Consider the following 18,224-nt stretch of genomic DNA (forward strand, 5'->3'; position numbering starts at 1 on the left):
ACATTCTCTGACAACTTCAACATACTTAAACAGTCAAATAGGCTATTGTTATAAAACAAAGATGTGGAATGTGGTGTTAAAAAAAACATTCTGTCTAAACATTATGCAGTTTTCATTCAGTTAATGTTATTTTAAGTGGTATTTTATTGTCTAGAGTGCATGCTTTCATGACATTTGGTGAGATCGTTAAGTCGTCTCCTTTCTCTCTTTAGGGTCAATGGTGAAGACGTTCGGTTAATGTTATGGGACACTGCAGGGCAGGAAGAATTTGATGCCATAACTAAATCCTATTACAGAGGTATGTCATTTATTAGGGACACAAACACTGCCACTTGTGAGCTAATATTTCATTCAAGGAGCTAATAAAAATATTCAAGGAGCTAATAATAATAAGATTCTATTCCCAAGTATGGTCATAATAGTCAAAATAATGACGTTATTAGTTATTTACAAATATTCATAAAATACCATCACCAGTGTCTGCATTGTCATCATCACCAGAGTAAATTTTTTCCAATGCAGACACCGGTGATGAGTACTTTTCGAATATTCGTAAATACCTAATAACATCATTATTTTGTAGTATGACCATCCTTGAATAGAATAATTAAGGCACAAACTAAGTTTATATATTTTGGGGGATTTTTTTCTGCATATTAAAAGTACTCACGGTATTCTAATTGTATACATGTACTTAAACCATCACTTGAAATTAACTGAATTCAAAGCAGGTTTTTTTATGAAAGATTTGAAGACATAATTTATACATATCAAAAAATGTACAGTAACTCCCTACTATGCAATCAACAGTTCTAAAATGTCAGAAAACAAGTTGTAATGTCATAGAAAAAAAGGCAGGCATCAATATTAATACTATACACAAGAATAGTTTAATCAAAGTCTTTTGTAAGTATTTTCACTTGTCATAAGTATTATAAGTTCAATTTGTGCCATTTTAGGGGTACATGACTGTAGTATTTTAGCTTCGAAATCTTGGCACACTATATTCTCTATATAGACATGAATTTATAATACAGCTAAAAATGATGTAGGCTTTGTGTTTCACTCATACATCACGACATTTTATACACGCCCTCAGACGACAACTTCTAATGCGGAAGAAACAATTACATAGGTGCCATACACAGTGTGGATGTAGAAGTAGTCAAGTTTAATTGCTGATTATTAGTTAGAAAATAAACAATTGAAGCCATTAAAATCATCAAGTCCATGTGTAATGTTTTTATTAGAAGCCTGTTTTTACTGCACTTTGAAAGAATAGCAATGCTTATTAGTGTTCAATGTGATTGGGCAAAGGATCCTGCTGTTTGTTGGGTCAATGATATCGTTAGTCTATCGGTAGGGTCGAAATATGTCTAGCTCTGTGTCAAAAACGTAATGCCCCAAGAGTGCTCGAAACACCAAGCCAACATCAATTTAGCTATAATAGTAACTTCTTGACTTTTCAAAGGGATAACACTAGGTGTCCACATCGCATGAATACAGATCAAAGGCTACTTTATTGTTAACCTCTTTGTGTGCAAGTCGTATAATTACCATCTTTAGGAGATATCTGTGAATGACATGACCTTCATCCATTCATCAGATTAGTCCCAGTGTGGTTCACATCATTAATTCTCTTATGTTTGCAAGGCTAACAAGGACAATATTGTATGCATGAGGGAAGTTTTCCAAATCATTGGGTAGGTTAATACAGTTTAAAGTCAATTCCAAGGAGAAACTATTTCTCAGTAACTTGCGAGTCCATGTAAAGAAGGCAATGAATTAGTCCTGTCCAAGGAATTTTGAATTGGTTCCAAATTGAATTTAAAAAAGTTGGTTTTCCTGTCCCCCATATGTACTAAAACTAGCTAGAAGTTGAACTATTAAAATTTAGTTTGGTTCAAAACGACCGTACATATGTAGAAGGTGGTTTTGAACCGACTCAAATTATTCAGTTTGAAACAGATGCAACAGTGAAAGTGAGGTGATTCAAATCTTTTACTGTGTTTTCTCATGAGCATAGAACAGGTTTTGAACTAATTGTAACTGAATCGATTTAGGTGACGTGACAGGGCTGATATTATAAGTTGCTGCATGTTTGTTTGATATGACATTCTTTAGCCTTGTGTAAACTTGGAGACCAGTATATTAGACTGTGGGAATGTGAATATCAACATGTATTTGCCTATAAATGTAAACTGCATGAAAGTCGAGTTCTTCCAAATTAGAAATATTTTATAAAATGTTCACTGATCACTAAGTGGGAAGTATTAAGTGCTCATCACGTATGCAAAAATATGTTTGAGTGAACAAGCAAGTTGATCAGTGGCAAAACTTACACACAATACAATCAATATAATTGTACATTATCATGTCGCTAGGGTGACAGATATTGATTTCAGATCAAGACATTTGTAGAAATCAATGAAAGCAAGACATACCATTAGTGGTTCCAACAATCTACAAATATTGATCCATTGTTTAGTAGGACTGACATCTGGTACTGTCTTATGTTTGTGTTGTGAGTGGGTGGTCAAAACAAGACAATGCATAAAAGGTGTTATTTGAATGACCTTCGTTAACCTTGGATTGCCAAGTTCATCTTGTATGGGAGATGTTTAACAGTATAAATGGAGATTTAAGGGCGGGGGGGGGGGGGGACAAGGTTTGTCATGTGAAAGTTAATACAATAGGGATTAGGGGTTACTAACTTCATTGTGAAATCATCATACATGTATATGAATCTCTTTTCTATCTTTGTAGTGTAAGGTTGGAAGAGCTAACTTGAGAATGTATGTTACATTGACAGTGAAAATGGGAAAGGGGAGAGGGCATTAAAAAGTGTATATCAGGATATCATAGGACCCTCTCTTTATACATGTGGGTCGTGAAGGTTAAAATAGGTAACAACAGTTTTGTAATAAACGGGTAGAGGAAGTACGCAGTTTATCTGAAAGTCCTAGTATATTACTATACATCTCAAATATCACTTGCCAACTCGGCTAACACTCACTGGACTGGCAACACCTCAACAGCATGTGTCAGCAACTGAAAGGGTTAATGCCTGCACTAGCCATAATGTTATTAACACTGAACTTGCCCCAGTGTTGACATCAGACTGACACACAGCCAGCAACTAAGAAAGATCGGGATCTGACAGTAAATAGCGCCCTCTTTGTTCTCCAAGAAAACAACTCAATATTGAAAACATTATAAATAGAAGGTATCTACCGTAGTTTGTGCAAAACTTCTGTACTTCCCTGTGTCATTCAAGCCTTAGACACAACATGTATCATTAACAACATTTTACGCTTATTTTTACAGGAGCACAAGCCTGTGTGTTAGCCTTTTCAACAGTAGATCGTGCTTCTTTTGAAGCCATAGAAAGCTGGAAAAAGAAAGTGCAAGATGAAGTAGGAAACATTCCTATGGTTCTGGTGCAAAATAAAATAGATTTGGTGGATGATGCAGTTATATCGCCGTAAGTCTCTCAACAATTTCATCATATTGAAATTATGTTTTTATTCATGTATTACTATTAATCCCCAGTTCACTTCCTTTTGTTAGAAAAATACAAATTACAAATATGGACTTATCTGTCATGAAGTCAAAGGTTAGATAAACCTGTACAATATTATTGAGTGTTTTCCTGAAAGTATTTTTACTTAACTACTCAGAGGTCTTAATATTAGATTTTTTGTTATTTACAGAGAGGAAGCAGACGACATTGCCAAGCGGTTGAAACTTAGATTTTACAGAACGTCTGTGAAAGAAGATTTGAATGTAAATGATGTGTTTAGGTACTTAACAGATAGGTATTTAGTACGAATACAGAGTACAGAGGCAGACGAGACGCCCTCATCGCAAACTAAAATTGGTGAGTATTTTTTCAAACTTGTGCGTCAGGTACGAGAGCATCTACAGGAGTATTCTCTGTGCTCACGTCACTTTGTGACTTTGTAGCGTATGATCATAAACAGCTCCATCTGTCACGAGTGAACAAGACTCAGCTTATTAAAACTATGTTGTGTGTATTCAATAAAATTTTAGTACTTCCATTTCAGCTTTTTTATGTTACACAGATTTGTGTCTATGATACTTTTAATGACAGAGTGAATAAAAATGTTGATGCAGATGTTTCAGATTACTATATAGTATTTGGTTTCTTTCATTTGGCAATAATGCTTAGAAATGACTCATGTACATGTACATGAATGTGTATTTCGTGGTACACAAATTTAGCAGTGGTCGTGATCCCCAATGACTGCTGAATTCTCATTACGGACCACTAAATTTAATTTTCAGTGGTCTATTTGCAGACCTCTGCTGCTTTCAAAGCAAAACAGAATTAAGCTACATGTGTTGAAAATGTATGAAGTGTTGTTTATTCATGACCAAAGTGTTTACTGTTATTTGAATTCAGTAGATTGTATGTTACAGAAAAAACTAGCAGCAGGAATTTTTTCAGAAATTTTGAAGCTTTCCATATCAAAAAAAATTCAGCTGATGAACATTAAGTGATGAGAAATCAGAGATAATATGAATCTAACATTGATAGTGGCTAAATATTGACCACCAATGCTGTTGACCACCGAAATCCAAAACGGACGGTCCACATACACCCAGGCATTACGGGGATCAAATCAAAATCGATTCAGTTAATTTGGTCAAAACTGTGTTTTTGTTCCCATGAGAAAACTAAGCAATTGAATTGCGTGTTTTGAATCTTTGAATCGAGCCCGGACATGATTTTGATCAAAATAATCTAAATTGATCCAAACCAGTTTTTGTGTACGTCAGAACAAGTGAGCCAACTTTGATTCAATTTCAGACCGATTCAGCATTCCATGTAGAGACAGGGCTATAACACACTGATTATGAAAACTAAGTTTTGAAGCCTCCCTTTTGTTTTCTTCTTACAGGAAGTATATTTGACACTGCCGGAACCACATCATCAGGAACTAATTCAAAACACTTTAACCAGGATACAGGAAGTACAATACAATTAAAACCAACGAAACAAAGAACGTCTGGAAAGAAGAGGAGTTTTTGTTTTAAGCTCTGAATATTTGTTTTATATACTGCAATGCAAAACATACAAATAGATGTGTAACTTGTAATAATAATAATAATGATAATAATTATGTCCATTTTGCAAAATTAGCAACTTGTCTCGGAATAGAAGCACAGGAACTATTTTATAACCTGGTTTGGGTTCGGTTTATGAGACTCTTATACATGTACATGTAAATACATTGAGATGTTATAATCCAAATATTTTTCTTCGTTCAGCCACAGGAATATATGAGCGACCTAAGGGGCTTTGTCACTACGAGTCTCTAGCCGAGTAGTGACAACCCTTAGCTCACGAATATTTTCCGGCTGAGTGAAGAAAATATATTCGAGAATAGCATAATTGTACCAGTGCCAGTAATATCAAAGAAAAATCGGGGAAAGTAATGACAATTTTTAAAACATTTTTAGTCATATTTCAAACACAGCAGAGCCAGTAACGACGACACGCGTTGTCATGACGTACAACTACTAGAGTATATATTCCATATTTTTTGTTAAATTTGGCTCGTGTATGGTATAATTTGATATTTTTCGTCATTCAGAAAAATCAAAGTGCCCAAGTCGAGTCAAAAGAGACAAAACCTGTTAGGTAATGAGCAAAATACATGAACTCACAGTATACTCATAGCATTTCGTGGTTGTCTTAAGAAAATAGTGAGAAATGCTAGCGCAAGCTTAAGTTCTGAAAATTAGTAAACAAAGCCAGTTGCCATACTTCGTAATCATTTTGAGACAGACTAGTCATTGGCCACAATCCGGGTTAGGGCTATGATAACACCACCTGCAACTTGATGTTTTTTAAGTTGCCTTTTTTTTTTTACAGCAATGTTACTTTTTTGGTACGACAAAGTGAATTGTTTCTCATCTGCTAGGGTCAAAAGTGTAGTTCTTTTGCAATAATAAATTTCAGTGTGGTTTTCGTATGAAAGTGTCACCCATACAGGGACAGACATAATTGTAAGGTTTTTAGTCAGTGTTGTCGCTATCGGAGCTACATCAACTGAAAACAAACCAGAACACTATCTTTAGCATCACAGTTACAGGGTCCTCAAAAATCAATCAAAAGTTTACCAGGTTAAGGGGTTAAGCATATGAATATAGTGCAGTGCCACTGAGAAATGTGATGCTCCCTCAACAGTGATATGTAACATTTCTTTCTTCTTTTTTTTTTGCTTTTAAAAAATGGAGTCCATTTGCACCTTGTTTACCAATAGTGGCTTATCGAATTTGAAGTTCTAGTATTAATGCTCAATATAACTACTTTCCCTAATGATGTTTAAAAATTTGATTCTGAGTTTAGTGTAAAGTGCTTCTAATTCCGATGACTCTAAGAAAGTAACTTTACCTTGTGAGGGTTTGAGCGGGAAAGTGACATACTCATTTTATTTGCAGTATTGAAATATAGATATGATTTTTTTTCTACATTTTGTACATGTGTAGAAACTATAAATATGGACTTCATTCTTGAAATTATGTCTTTCTCAGTATCTGTTACACTTCAAATCACAAAAGAGAGAAAAAAAGACTGAGAAAATTATAATGCTCAAATCTGAAGTAAATGCATGTAAATACGAGAGTTTGTGACAGAATATTTTGTAGTCAAGATTTGTGCCGTACTGTCTGGTTTTCTAGCAATGCACTCACTGTGATGTTTTGATTGATGCCTTTTCACATACCAATTACAATACAATTGTTTTTCCCACCCTTGTGTTGGCAATAATTTGCAGCAGGGATGTTTTTTGACCACTCGGTACACCTTACTTGACTTCTTCTCCACCCCTTCTTTCATGCATTTGGTAGTGTTGAGCACTATGTTATCGAATAGTATTATAGAGTGCTTCGTAATTCTGAAGACTGAAGATGAGATTTGTGACAAAGTTACGGACTTGTAAAGTCACGTGAAATCAAATTTCTTGAAAAAAGTCCCTTGAGATGCAAAACTAATCAAAGTAAAAGCCGCTTTTTGTACCCCTTTAGTACTGAATATGTATAACAATGTGCTCATTTGCATATCAGTTGCATATTTAGTTCAACAGTTTCTTGAATCATAGTATTGTTACTTGTGGAAAATTATATGTGACGTGTCCAGTTACAACATGTTAAGTTTGTCACCTTGTGTAGATAATCGAGTCTGGTGCATAGGCTTAATCATGTCCTGATTTCAACCATATCAAGGAAACGTATGAAGAACAACAAAAAACATTGTCACTTTCGGGTCAATGGTGTCCAGTCACACACACAACAATGGAAAATTCCACTCGCATGACTATTTGCATATGATTGACTTAATTTGCATAATTATAACTCACATGACCATTTGCATATTTGTGACATCATTTGCATAATTGTGGCTATTATATTTATTTGCATATAGTGGTTCTCGTGGTCATTTGCATATTCAGAATGTTATTTGTGATCAACACCAATTGACAAGAATGACTCGTGACACATGTTGGGAAGGTGCACATATGGGGACAAAAAATACTTACATTTGATAGGGTTGTTTGAAAATTTAGAAGAAAAAAATAATTTGAAGAAGTATCCAAAGGGTACGCCAGGTACTTAGCTATGAAAATCCTGCCAAAACTGATGTGAAAAGCAATTTTTAAATTTGATATTTCTTAACAGAGTTTATTTGTCCCTCGAACAAGCCAGTGTACTGTGACTCAAATCTCCTTCTTGTGGTATATGTCGTCCTGTTCCCTCAAAGAGTAAGATAGATTTGCAGCGATATTTCTAACAAAACGACAGACTTATAAAGTTCAATAGGCCATTTTGAAATTTGCCATAGCGGCGCTCTACTTCCTGTCTGTGTGTACCTTAGGGGAGTATACATGGTATAGGTTACTCAGTTAATCATAAAACACTGCTGCTTTCCTCGATGTCTGACAATATGAAAAACATTCCTGATTTACACTTCTACAGAATACCAAGGAACTGTCTGTGAAAACTTTTAATAAACGGTACTATGAGGTGATGATGATGATGATGATGATGATGATACTCCCAATTTGAGTGAGGGCGCTGTATTCTCAATTTCCTGTTTGTAGTCTGGAATGGCCTATTGAGTCCAATTTCTTGACATTGACCTCTGAGGTATTTAAACTCGGCCATTAAAGCCCTTTTGCAAGCGAATTCAGAATATTAGTATGAGACACAGAATCAGAATTACTTTAATCATCCCACTAGGGGAAATTAAAATGACAGTTGATAAAAACACAACAGAATACAAAAAATAATTTATACTCCATTGTACAGTGGTAACTAGATATCATCTCTGTGGCATCACAATTTTACATTTTAAGAAAAATTATCCTGCACGTTCTTCAATTTAAATTTAACACCTTGTGCAGCTGGTTATTATATATTGTAAAATTGCAAATACTAGGGGGTCTTTTCATTTCAGATAGCTAACAAGGCCCCTTATGTGACATGTATTTTCTATAATAAAGACAAATTTGCAGATTCTAAAATATGTCATTGACCCCTTAAGTTACTAGTTATTCAGTTTGTAGTCTTGGAAATTAAAAGCATGCCATGGTTGACAATGAATACATCAAGAATTAACATGTGGGTGTTGATGTGTCATATTGGATAGCGCCCTCTAGTGACAGTTGATATCACCAAGAATTGTAGTGCCAAGCCTCAGCAAGAAGCACAGCATCTGCATATTTGGATTTGGCGTCCTTAAGACCATGATTAGTTGCTCATTAAATAGATCTTCCACAGTGTGCTAGGGATATAAAAAGTTAGGGTAACATTTTTTTAGCCAGATGGAAAGAATTTTGTTCAGCGTGTATTACGATTTCAACAAAACAATGGTTGTTATATTACTTTTGAATTTTATTCGTGGTATGTCGTCTTCTTTTTTTTTCAAATGAACTATGCATTTAAACTTTGTTATGCTATAATTACATACAAATATATTATGTTTAAAATGCTTATAAACGAATTGTGTTTGTACAAAAAATGTACCAGATATCTGACGGATAATTTACGTTGAACTTTTATGGCGTGTGGTTTTCAGGCAGTTCTATTTCAAGATTTTAGAAAGAGTTGTGAACTGTTTTTTTTGTACGTTTGGAGTGTTATTGCCCCATCACTTTGGAAAGTCATACCCCCACACTGCAGTAGTAGATAGAACAAGCCCAGCATTCCTATATGGTATTTTTTTGGAATTAAGAAAATAAGGAATTGAAGAAAATGTACCCAGAGATGTTCTGAAAGGGACATAGTCCATAATATTTTTGTTTAAACTGAGAAATGTATCAAAAATATTTTGCACACTATTCCACCAACATCAAAAGTGGCCTTAGTCACTTGCATGCTCCTTAACCATACATGTCGAACACTGTCCTCTATGGCAGGTAGTAGAGCGCCCTCAGAGGGGTGCTGGGTAACCATGACTACAGAAAAAGCTTCCAGATTTACATCGACATGAGACTTTCCATAAATATGCCCTTTATGAGAATTATTATTGAAAGAGAACAATTTTAGTAACAAGTGTTGAATATTAGTACTTGCTCACTTTTTCTAAGGTGATGCTCAGATCTTACTCTTTCTTTCAGGTCTCGTACAGCCGGGGTTATAGAACATGATTATAATTTCTTGTATTTTGATATAATGGTTACCATGGTTATATAGCATTGCGACGTAAACTCATTGTATGAACACCTTGATCAGATAAAATGTCCAAAGTCGTTGAAAATAAATAATGTTTCAGGATTAACCCTTCAACAAATAGTATAAGTCCTCACACATCTGAAAGTATTATGGGATATTAGACATTATATACCTTGATAATGCAGAAGTGTTGATCAGATATTCTGGGGCACATTTCTTAATGCTGCCCTCTTGATGTTGTTTGCGTGACATTTTTTGTACAAAAGTTCACTGATTCTGTACTCTATTTACCTGGGAACCACATACCAGTCGTCCTTAATAAAGATGCATATTTATCTTCCAACAAATGTAATAGCTACAAGGTGCAATTCTGTTTGTGTATGTGTGTGTGTATTTTTTGTTTGTTTGTTGTGTATGTATGTATGTATGTATGTATGTATGTATGTATGTATGTATGTATGCATGCATGCATGCATGTATGTATGTATGTATGTACATACGTACGTACGTACGTACGTATGTATATATGTGTGTGTCTATGTATATATGTATGTGTATATATCTATCTATGTATGTATGTATGTATGTGTTACTGCGCGTCTTGTACCACTGACTTGGTTTTATTTGCTATGCATGTTCTCTGTTCGTGTGTGTGTCGATCTCAACACGGCTGACACTTGTCAGTAATTGTCAGTGCCTAGCATGTGTGTAAGCTAGTTTCTCTGGTCTGTGATCCTTCTGTTCTAACAGATCCAATAACACAGACTGGAATTAAATTGTGGCTATTAATTTCCATATAATGTGTGTTTGTGTTACTGTGGTAACATGTTAAAAAGCAGTGCTCATGGCTGCTTGGTGAAGAGTTATTTGATCTTATCACACACACAAAAAGAAAAGAAGAAAAAGCAATTTGTTTCATCTCACCAAACATCAATAGATACTAGAAAATACATTGTCGAGTCATCCAAAAACTGATTACAAATGGCACACTAGGCGAGGAATTGCGCCCTCATAGTTCATTGTAACAGGGACCCAAAATGGCTGACTCGGAAGTTGACCAGACGGAATCGTCGCAGTCGAAAGGCGATCGTCTGATTTCAATGTTGGATCACATCGAGAAACGAGTCGAGGCTCTGAGAGACCATGCCAGAACCTTGGATGAAGAAAGAGATGTTTTACTTAATTTATTACATACAGTTCAGTCACATAAAGACATGGACCTCATCACGGCAGGTAAACAGCTCGCAAGTGTTACTCATTTAGTCATGATTTATAATAAAATATTATATCATTCATTTCCTACGTACCTGCAGACGATGCCCTGCAACTTAACTGGTTATCGGGACTCGAAATTGAAAGGGGGGGGGGGGGGGTGTCAGAATTGGGCTGTTCAGCCTGTTGCACAAATTGTAACCCTCCCCCGGAAATTCCGTTGTGCTAAAAATTGACCCCTTCCTCAATTTCCATTCTCTAAAATATGACCCTCCACCTTTATATGTATGTATGTATGTATGTATGTATGTATGTGTGTGTGTGTGTGTATGTGTGTGTGTATGCATGCATGCATGTATGTATGTATGTATGTATGTATGTATGTATGTATGTATGTATGTATGGATGGATGGATGGATGGATGGATGGATGGATGTATGTATGTATGTATGTATGTATGTATGTATGGATGGATGGATGGATACATGCATGTAAATGGATACATGTATGCATGCAATCTGTGTTTTTGATAAGGCCAATGTGTTATAAGCAGGTATTTAAAATCTATCAGGGTTCCCTAGTTTTTACCCAGACAAAATTATGGTAGATTGTATGAGAAACTATGTAACTTTTACTCCTTTCGACCATACAGGGTTTCCCCAATGTTAATTTAAAAGCAAAAACACATATACATGTACATATATGTATACATTATAACCTTGGAGGTATAAGGTCTCCCCTTATGATGTAACATACATGTAAGGCCTATTCAAAGTAACATAATTCCCATTCAACCTGATGTACGCTGATTGATTTCGCAGCAATGGGATGTACAAGTGGCAGTGACAGGATGCCAAAATCATAAAATAATGCTTCAAGTTAGACAAAACAATGAGTCAAAGTAAAATGGGCCCCTCCCCTAATTCCAGTTTCTAAATATGACCCTCCCATCAGCCCCGAGTAAAAAGTGAATCATCCCCGGCCCTACCCCATGTAATTACTGTTCAAAGGCTCCTTTACTCATATACATTTAATATTATTTATAATTAACTTTGTAGATCAACATAGACTACATGTATATGCTATAATGTATATGTGTGGGGTCTCTCTCTCTCTCTCTCTCTCTCTCTCTCTCTCTCTCTCTCTCTCTCTCTCTCTCTCTCTCTCTCTCTCTCTCTCTCTCTCTCTCTCTCTCTCTCTCTCTCTCTCTCTCTCTCTCTCTCTCTCTCTCTCTCTCTCTCTCTCTCTCTCTCTCTCTCTCTCTCTCTCTCTCTCTCTCTCTCTCTCTCTTAGATAACATCATCACGTTTATATCAACACTCCATTTTGTATTAAACTACTGCTTTCGGTGGTAAATACAGAACGTCATGCTAAAGAAAGCCATTTGAATATACGGTGGAGAGAGAGAGAGATTGTAGAAAACAAATACAAAAAGCAAATATGTTTCACAAATTATTAAAATATATCATACTCAATTGGTTGTCAGGCAAATGAGTGAGGAGCATAATCTACATTAAATCCTTCAGTCAAAGGCCCTGTTTTCAAATGAAGACACAACTATTTTGTATTGTTTAGACCCACCGTTGACATGGAGATTACAAAAACACACATGAAAAAAATGCAGTGATTTGAAAATTTAAATGACCGAAAATGCAACAATTCAAAAACACACATATTTGACCTCAGGAATGAGCCCATCAATGACATACTTAAGGACGATCGCACAATGTCACACAAGCTCAACAAGCAAACTTCGTTCATTTAGGGTGAGGGGGGGGGGGGTCTGGTGTCAGTGCCATTTGATGCCTTCAATGATAAAAGCTTCTTTATTTATGAGAAAAATAATCACAAGATCACCAAATAAAAGTTGCAATCTCGATCCAATACCAACGTCAATTCTCAAACAAGTGCTTGATGATCTACTACCATCCCTTGTCAACATTGTCAACTTATCACTCTCTACTGGATGTGTACCTGACAAGTTAAAAACTGCCATAGTCAAGCCACTACTAAAGAAACAAAATCTTGATCCAGAAATAATGAAGAACTACAGACCAGTATCCAACCTCTCATTCCTGTCGAAAACAATTGAGAAAGTCGTTGCGACGAGGATCAATGATCATCTACACTCTAACAAGTTAGATGAACCCATGCAATCTGCTTACAAGACACACCACAGTACAGAAACAGCACTTCTCCGGGTACAAAACGACATTCTTTCAGCACTTGACAATGGTAAAATCGTGATGATGGTACTGCTTGATCTCTCTGCAGCTTTCGATACTGTGGACCATTCTATCCTTATCTCTCGGCTACAAAATCGTATGGGTATTACAGGAACTGCACTATCATGGATCGAGTCATACCTCAGAAATCGTCAACAGACAGTACAAGTAAATGATACATCATCAAAATGTCACACTCTCCAGTATGGTGTTCCCCAGGGATCAGTACTTGGCCCGATTCTGTTTACAATTTACACATCTCCACTTGGTGACTTACTAAGAGAGAACAACATAGATTTTCATTTCTATGCAGATGACTCCACACTCTATCTGTGTTTCAAGTTAAAAGACATGGACAATAACATATTGCGTATGGAACACTGTGTACTATGTATCCAAAGATGGATGAATGAAAACCTGCTGAAACTAAATCCGGATAAAACAGAGTTACTTTTCTTTGGTTCAAGTAAAAATATCAGTAAACTTGATAAACCAACCATGAAAATTGGAGGAATCCAGATACAGTCATCCACTGCAGTTAGAAACCTTGGAACAACTCTTGACAGCCGAATGTCCATGGAAAATCAAGTCAACCAAGTCTGCAAGGCCGCATATTATCATATAAGAAACATCAGTAAAATAACACCATATCTCTCTGAAGATGCAGTAAAGATGTTAATTCATGCATTTGTAACATCCAGACTTGACTATTGCAATGCCCTCTTACATGGTACACCACTCAAGTATCTGCGGAAATTACAGTGTGTTCAAAATACATGTGCGCGATTAATCACCAGGACCAAGAAGACAAACCACATAACACCCGTACTGTTCAAACTTCACTGGCTTCCAATACAGCAACGAATTAAGTTCAAGCTTCTTCTGATTACGTTCAAGGCACTGCATGGCTTAGCACCGCCATATCTATCAAATCTACTCAATCGGTATGAGCCTGTACGCGAACTTCGGTCAAAGGACAAATTTCTTCTCACAATTAACCCAGCTCAACATACTTATGGAAAACGTGCGTTTGTTACTGCTGCACCAGAACTATGGAATAAATTACCACAGGAAATCAAACAATGTCAAACAGTGTCATCTTTTAAAGGGAGTATCAAGACTTACCTTTTTAGAGAAGCGTATTTCTAAGCGTATTATCTGAACTAAAACTTATTTTTGATTTTTTTAGACATAAGGAACATTTGTGGAACATTTTCTTTTCCATTGCATAATTTAGACTTTGTGTATTTTATGGAAAGTTTCTTTTTTTTAAATATATTTTGTGAAGCGCCTCTGAACAATTTTTATTTTTGGATTTTGGCGCTATACAAATGTTTACTTTATCTATCTATCTTATTTACTTCTGAGGTGTTGATAAGTTGATAAAAATTTACTACTAATGTGCGGTACATTGTGCAAATCTATTAACTATCTCTTGGCAGGAATCAAACCTATACTATTAAAGAATGATAAATAAACAACTTGATGACATTATATACAACAGCTGACATCAGACTGTGGACAAATGGATCCTGTTACCAAGAAGGAAAGTAAACAACTGAATCGGATTAATAACACTTTGCACCTGTGCATGTTGGAAGTACACAAACTTGCATAACATTTCATCATTTGATAACAACAGCTGTATGGCCTCTTTACATAATAGTCTACATTCACACAGAATTTTCAAGGTCCCCTGGGCATCTCATCCACACATAAAGAGGCCATAAATCTGTTTCTTAGCAAACCACGTAATGTATGATAATACAAGACTCTGCTGTGCCAGGTGTTATCAATCCAATTTTAGTTGTTTACTGTCCTTGTTTGTAACAGGTTCTGTTCATCCACAGTCTGATGATGTCCACAGTTGTGTATATGTTGAGGAAACCACTGTTATGCTATCAATATCATTGGCATCAAAAGTTTTCATCAACATTAAGTATAACTGTAATAGTTTAATAGGCCTTTCCAAAAATGCCATGGTGGTGCTCTACTTCCTGTCTGTGTGTACCTTGGAGGTATACATGGTATAGGTTACACGGTTAATCATAGAGCACTGCTGCTTTCCTAGATGTCTGAATAATATAAAAAACATCCCTGATTTTCACTTCTACAGAATAACCAAGGGACAAAACTCTTAAGAAATGGTACTGTGAGGTGATGATACCCCCAATTTGAGTGAGGGCGCTGTATTATCAATTTCCTGTTTGCAGGCTGGAATGGCCTATTACTTTTTATGTATCATAGTATTTTTCTTTTTTAAGTTACGTACAGGAGATTTGCGTCTTCGCTTGCAAATGTTACCAAACAATGTATCAAGATCAGTGAGACTGGTCACAAGGTTTCAAGTTGAGATAGTCACAATAAAGATAACACGGAGACTTCCCTTACACAGTGTCTGATTAGTATTTTATATCATTTAATACAATACACAGCAGACACTGTGTAAGGGATGTCCAACGAGGAGACACAACATGAGTAGGCATGTGCCATGTCCAACGAGCAGACACAACATATCTAAGTCTGTTTGATATAGGCTCACAAATGTTGTTGCGTGATCAGAGTAGTGATATCAAGAAAATGACAACATAAACTGCCAGTTCCTTAAAACCCAATCATAGCGGGGATTATAATATACCTAGTGATAATGCTGTGCCATGATTCGCTAGAATCAGTGACGTGATAGGAAAATAGAATGACTATTTCCCTAGGGAAATAGTTCCATCAACTATTACATGGTCACGTGACCACCGCGCGTTCACAGCAGGTCAAAATGGCAGCTTCTGAGGATGTCGTCTGCCACCGCGAGTTCACAGCGTGAGGTATATTATAAAACGCATATTGCCTGGCCTATATTCAGGCTACAGCACGTGACTCTGGTAACTCACAGCCCCTCGGGTGTAATAAACGGGTGCTATAGCCTGAATATAGGCCAGGCAATATGTGTTCAATATGTCATTCTCAATGACTTATTACATTCACATTTTTTTTATCATTTAACACAATATACAGCAGACACTGTGTAAGGGATGTTTGTGTGTTATCTTTATTGTGTCAATGTCAACATGAAACCTTGTGATCAGGCTTACACTGATCTTGATACATTTAGCATTTGCAAGCTAAAATCTCTTGTGCGCTGTAAGTGTAAGACCTAAAAAGATTGTGTGGTTCTGTCCAGTTTTTCACTGCCGGCCCTATATTTTTTTTTTACAGACCTTAATTTTTTTTTACGTATTCGAAAAGAAAATAGATAAAAATTGCAAAAATTGTGAAGTCTCATGAGAAATAGTGTATGTGGAGACTGACATCGACTTAAAAAGACAGTATAAAACTGTTCTTCTAATCTGTAATGGCAGTACATCAGATGGGAAGAAACCAATAACACAGAGACCATATGGAAAACAACGGAAAACATAACTACCTGAACCTAGACAGTCACGCATGAAAAAAAAATCTACCTACTACACCTATTCTAAAATTGAGTGTAATCGGAACCACAATTTTTTTTAGGCCTAATATGTACTTCAATAAATCAAATCATTTTGCATTAATAAACTAATTCATTTCTGGTTTCTTTATTGAAAGCCGAAAGAGAAGAACTTGGGATCACATTTGAACGGATACTTAGTCGATGTTTGTCAGTAGAAGTTAACATTTCAACAATTAGAAGTGAACTCCAACAGCAAGCTTTGGACAAAACCAACCGAATGCTACGAGAACTATCACTCAAAGTTCAGAACAATGTGATTGGTTGCAAGGATCTTGTGGAACTGTATCTAAATGCTTGTTTATCAGATGCAACGGGACCTTTTGACCAAAATTTTCAGAAACTATTACTAGAATGTACTGTGGATGATCAAAAGAAAATACGAAAACGTCTTCAAGATTATATGCAACTGATTAAGAAAACTGAGTCTGCTTTGAAGGAAAGCTCATTAACTGTTGATTAATGAAACTGTATGCAAATGAGATGTAATTTAGATGAAACTAATTTTTATAATGCATACATTCTGTAATTTGATGTACTGTGTACAGATATATCAGTGGTTTGCTCATTGAGACCAGAAAAAATGTATGCAGATATTTACATGTTTTTAACTACTTTTATGTTCAATAAATATGCTAAACATGCTAAATGTTTAGTGGATTTTATTTCCAATGCTTGTATTTAGCTATTTATCAGCAAAGCCACCTCCCTCCCACCCCCCTCCCCCACCCAAAAAAGAAAAAAATTGTTTCTGGTCAGGATATGTCTAAGTGAGATGACGAGAATTTTTTTAAAAACTTTGTGCATGTATACATATGCCTAGCAACAAGACAACACCCATAGCAACAGCCAACTATAGTTGTGATACTTTTATTTAGTACTTTAGAGCAAGTGAGTATGTCGGCAGATGTCATTTGCTTGTTCATAATTGGTTCTACAGTTGTATTCACTGAAGTAGCAGTTAATGTAGGGAGGGTTATTTTTGTGTTTTCCCCCAGATCTGCACAGCATGGGCTGATCATGAGCAAACATATACACACAAAATTGATGCGGGGGTATTTAAGTGATGCATGCACTGACCAGAAACATTCCTTTTTTTTGGTCTCAGCATCAGAGAATACAGAGGTGTGAACGTTGCCATATGGGATTGGGTATTTGTTTGGGATTTTTAATGTATAAAACAATTTTATTGTGGTTTCCTACTTGAAAAATCAGTTTGGAACTGAATTAAATTACAGATTATATTATAATATAAACAAGTCTTCTACATTCAAAGACATATGCCCCCTATTCCCCCCCCCCTCCCACACACACAATTATGTATACACTGTAAATTGATGTCTGACATATGGCATTACAATCTTATCAGAAAGGTTACCCATTATGATATTAGTGTACACAATTTGAATGCAACCATATTAACAAAACTTTAAAAGTTATTGAGCAAATTTAAATTAGGTCTACAAGATAAAGCTCAAGATAAGAAGACTGTCAAAAAATAAGGGTACCTCTATGAGCTTATGGTAGAAAGATACATTTTGACTATTTGACCTTAGTATCACTTGGTGTGATACGTATACCGAGGAAATAGAAACAGA

The 18,224-nt window shown here is 35.8% G+C and overlaps 2 protein-coding genes across 2 annotated transcripts in view; both read left to right on the plus strand.

Annotated features, from left to right (window-relative positions):
• The window catches only part of LOC144445534 (ras-related protein Rab-23-like), a 31,778-nt gene extending 21,737 nt beyond the window's left edge, over window positions 1–10,041 (plus strand). The window contains exons 3-6 of the mRNA XM_078135121.1: window positions 213–298; window positions 3,328–3,484; window positions 3,714–3,880; window positions 4,926–10,041. Coding sequence (XP_077991247.1) covers window positions 213–298; window positions 3,328–3,484; window positions 3,714–3,880; window positions 4,926–5,068 — 553 coding nt within the window. The 3' untranslated portion in view covers window positions 5,069–10,041. The remainder of the gene's footprint in view (window positions 1–212; window positions 299–3,327; window positions 3,485–3,713; window positions 3,881–4,925) is intronic.
• Window positions 10,042–10,739: 698 nt separating this feature from the next.
• Window positions 10,740–17,121, plus strand: LOC144446001 (BAG family molecular chaperone regulator 2-like). The gene is made up of 2 exons (XM_078135668.1): window positions 10,740–10,935; window positions 16,725–17,121. The coding sequence occupies exons 1-2, from the start codon at window positions 10,740–10,742 to the stop codon at window positions 17,087–17,089; spliced, it is 561 nt and encodes a 186-aa protein (XP_077991794.1). The 3' UTR covers window positions 17,090–17,121.
• The last annotated feature ends 1,103 nt before the right edge of the window (window positions 17,122–18,224 follow it).

This window comes from Glandiceps talaboti, chromosome 14 (genome assembly GCF_964340395.1).
Source record: "Glandiceps talaboti chromosome 14, keGlaTala1.1, whole genome shotgun sequence".
Taxonomy (NCBI): domain Eukaryota; kingdom Metazoa; phylum Hemichordata; class Enteropneusta; family Spengelidae; genus Glandiceps; species Glandiceps talaboti.

What these genes read in the sequence shown, in the direction of transcription:
- LOC144446001 (XM_078135668.1), top strand. Translation starts at nt 10,740, where the DNA reads ATGGCTGACTCGGAAGTTGACCAGACGGAATCGTCGCAGTCGAAAGGC. An exon ending in CATGGACCTCATCACGGCAG is followed by an intron (nt 10,936 to 16,724) that starts GTAAACAGCTCG and finishes CTTTATTGAAAG; the next exon opens with CCGAAAGAGAAGAACTTGGG.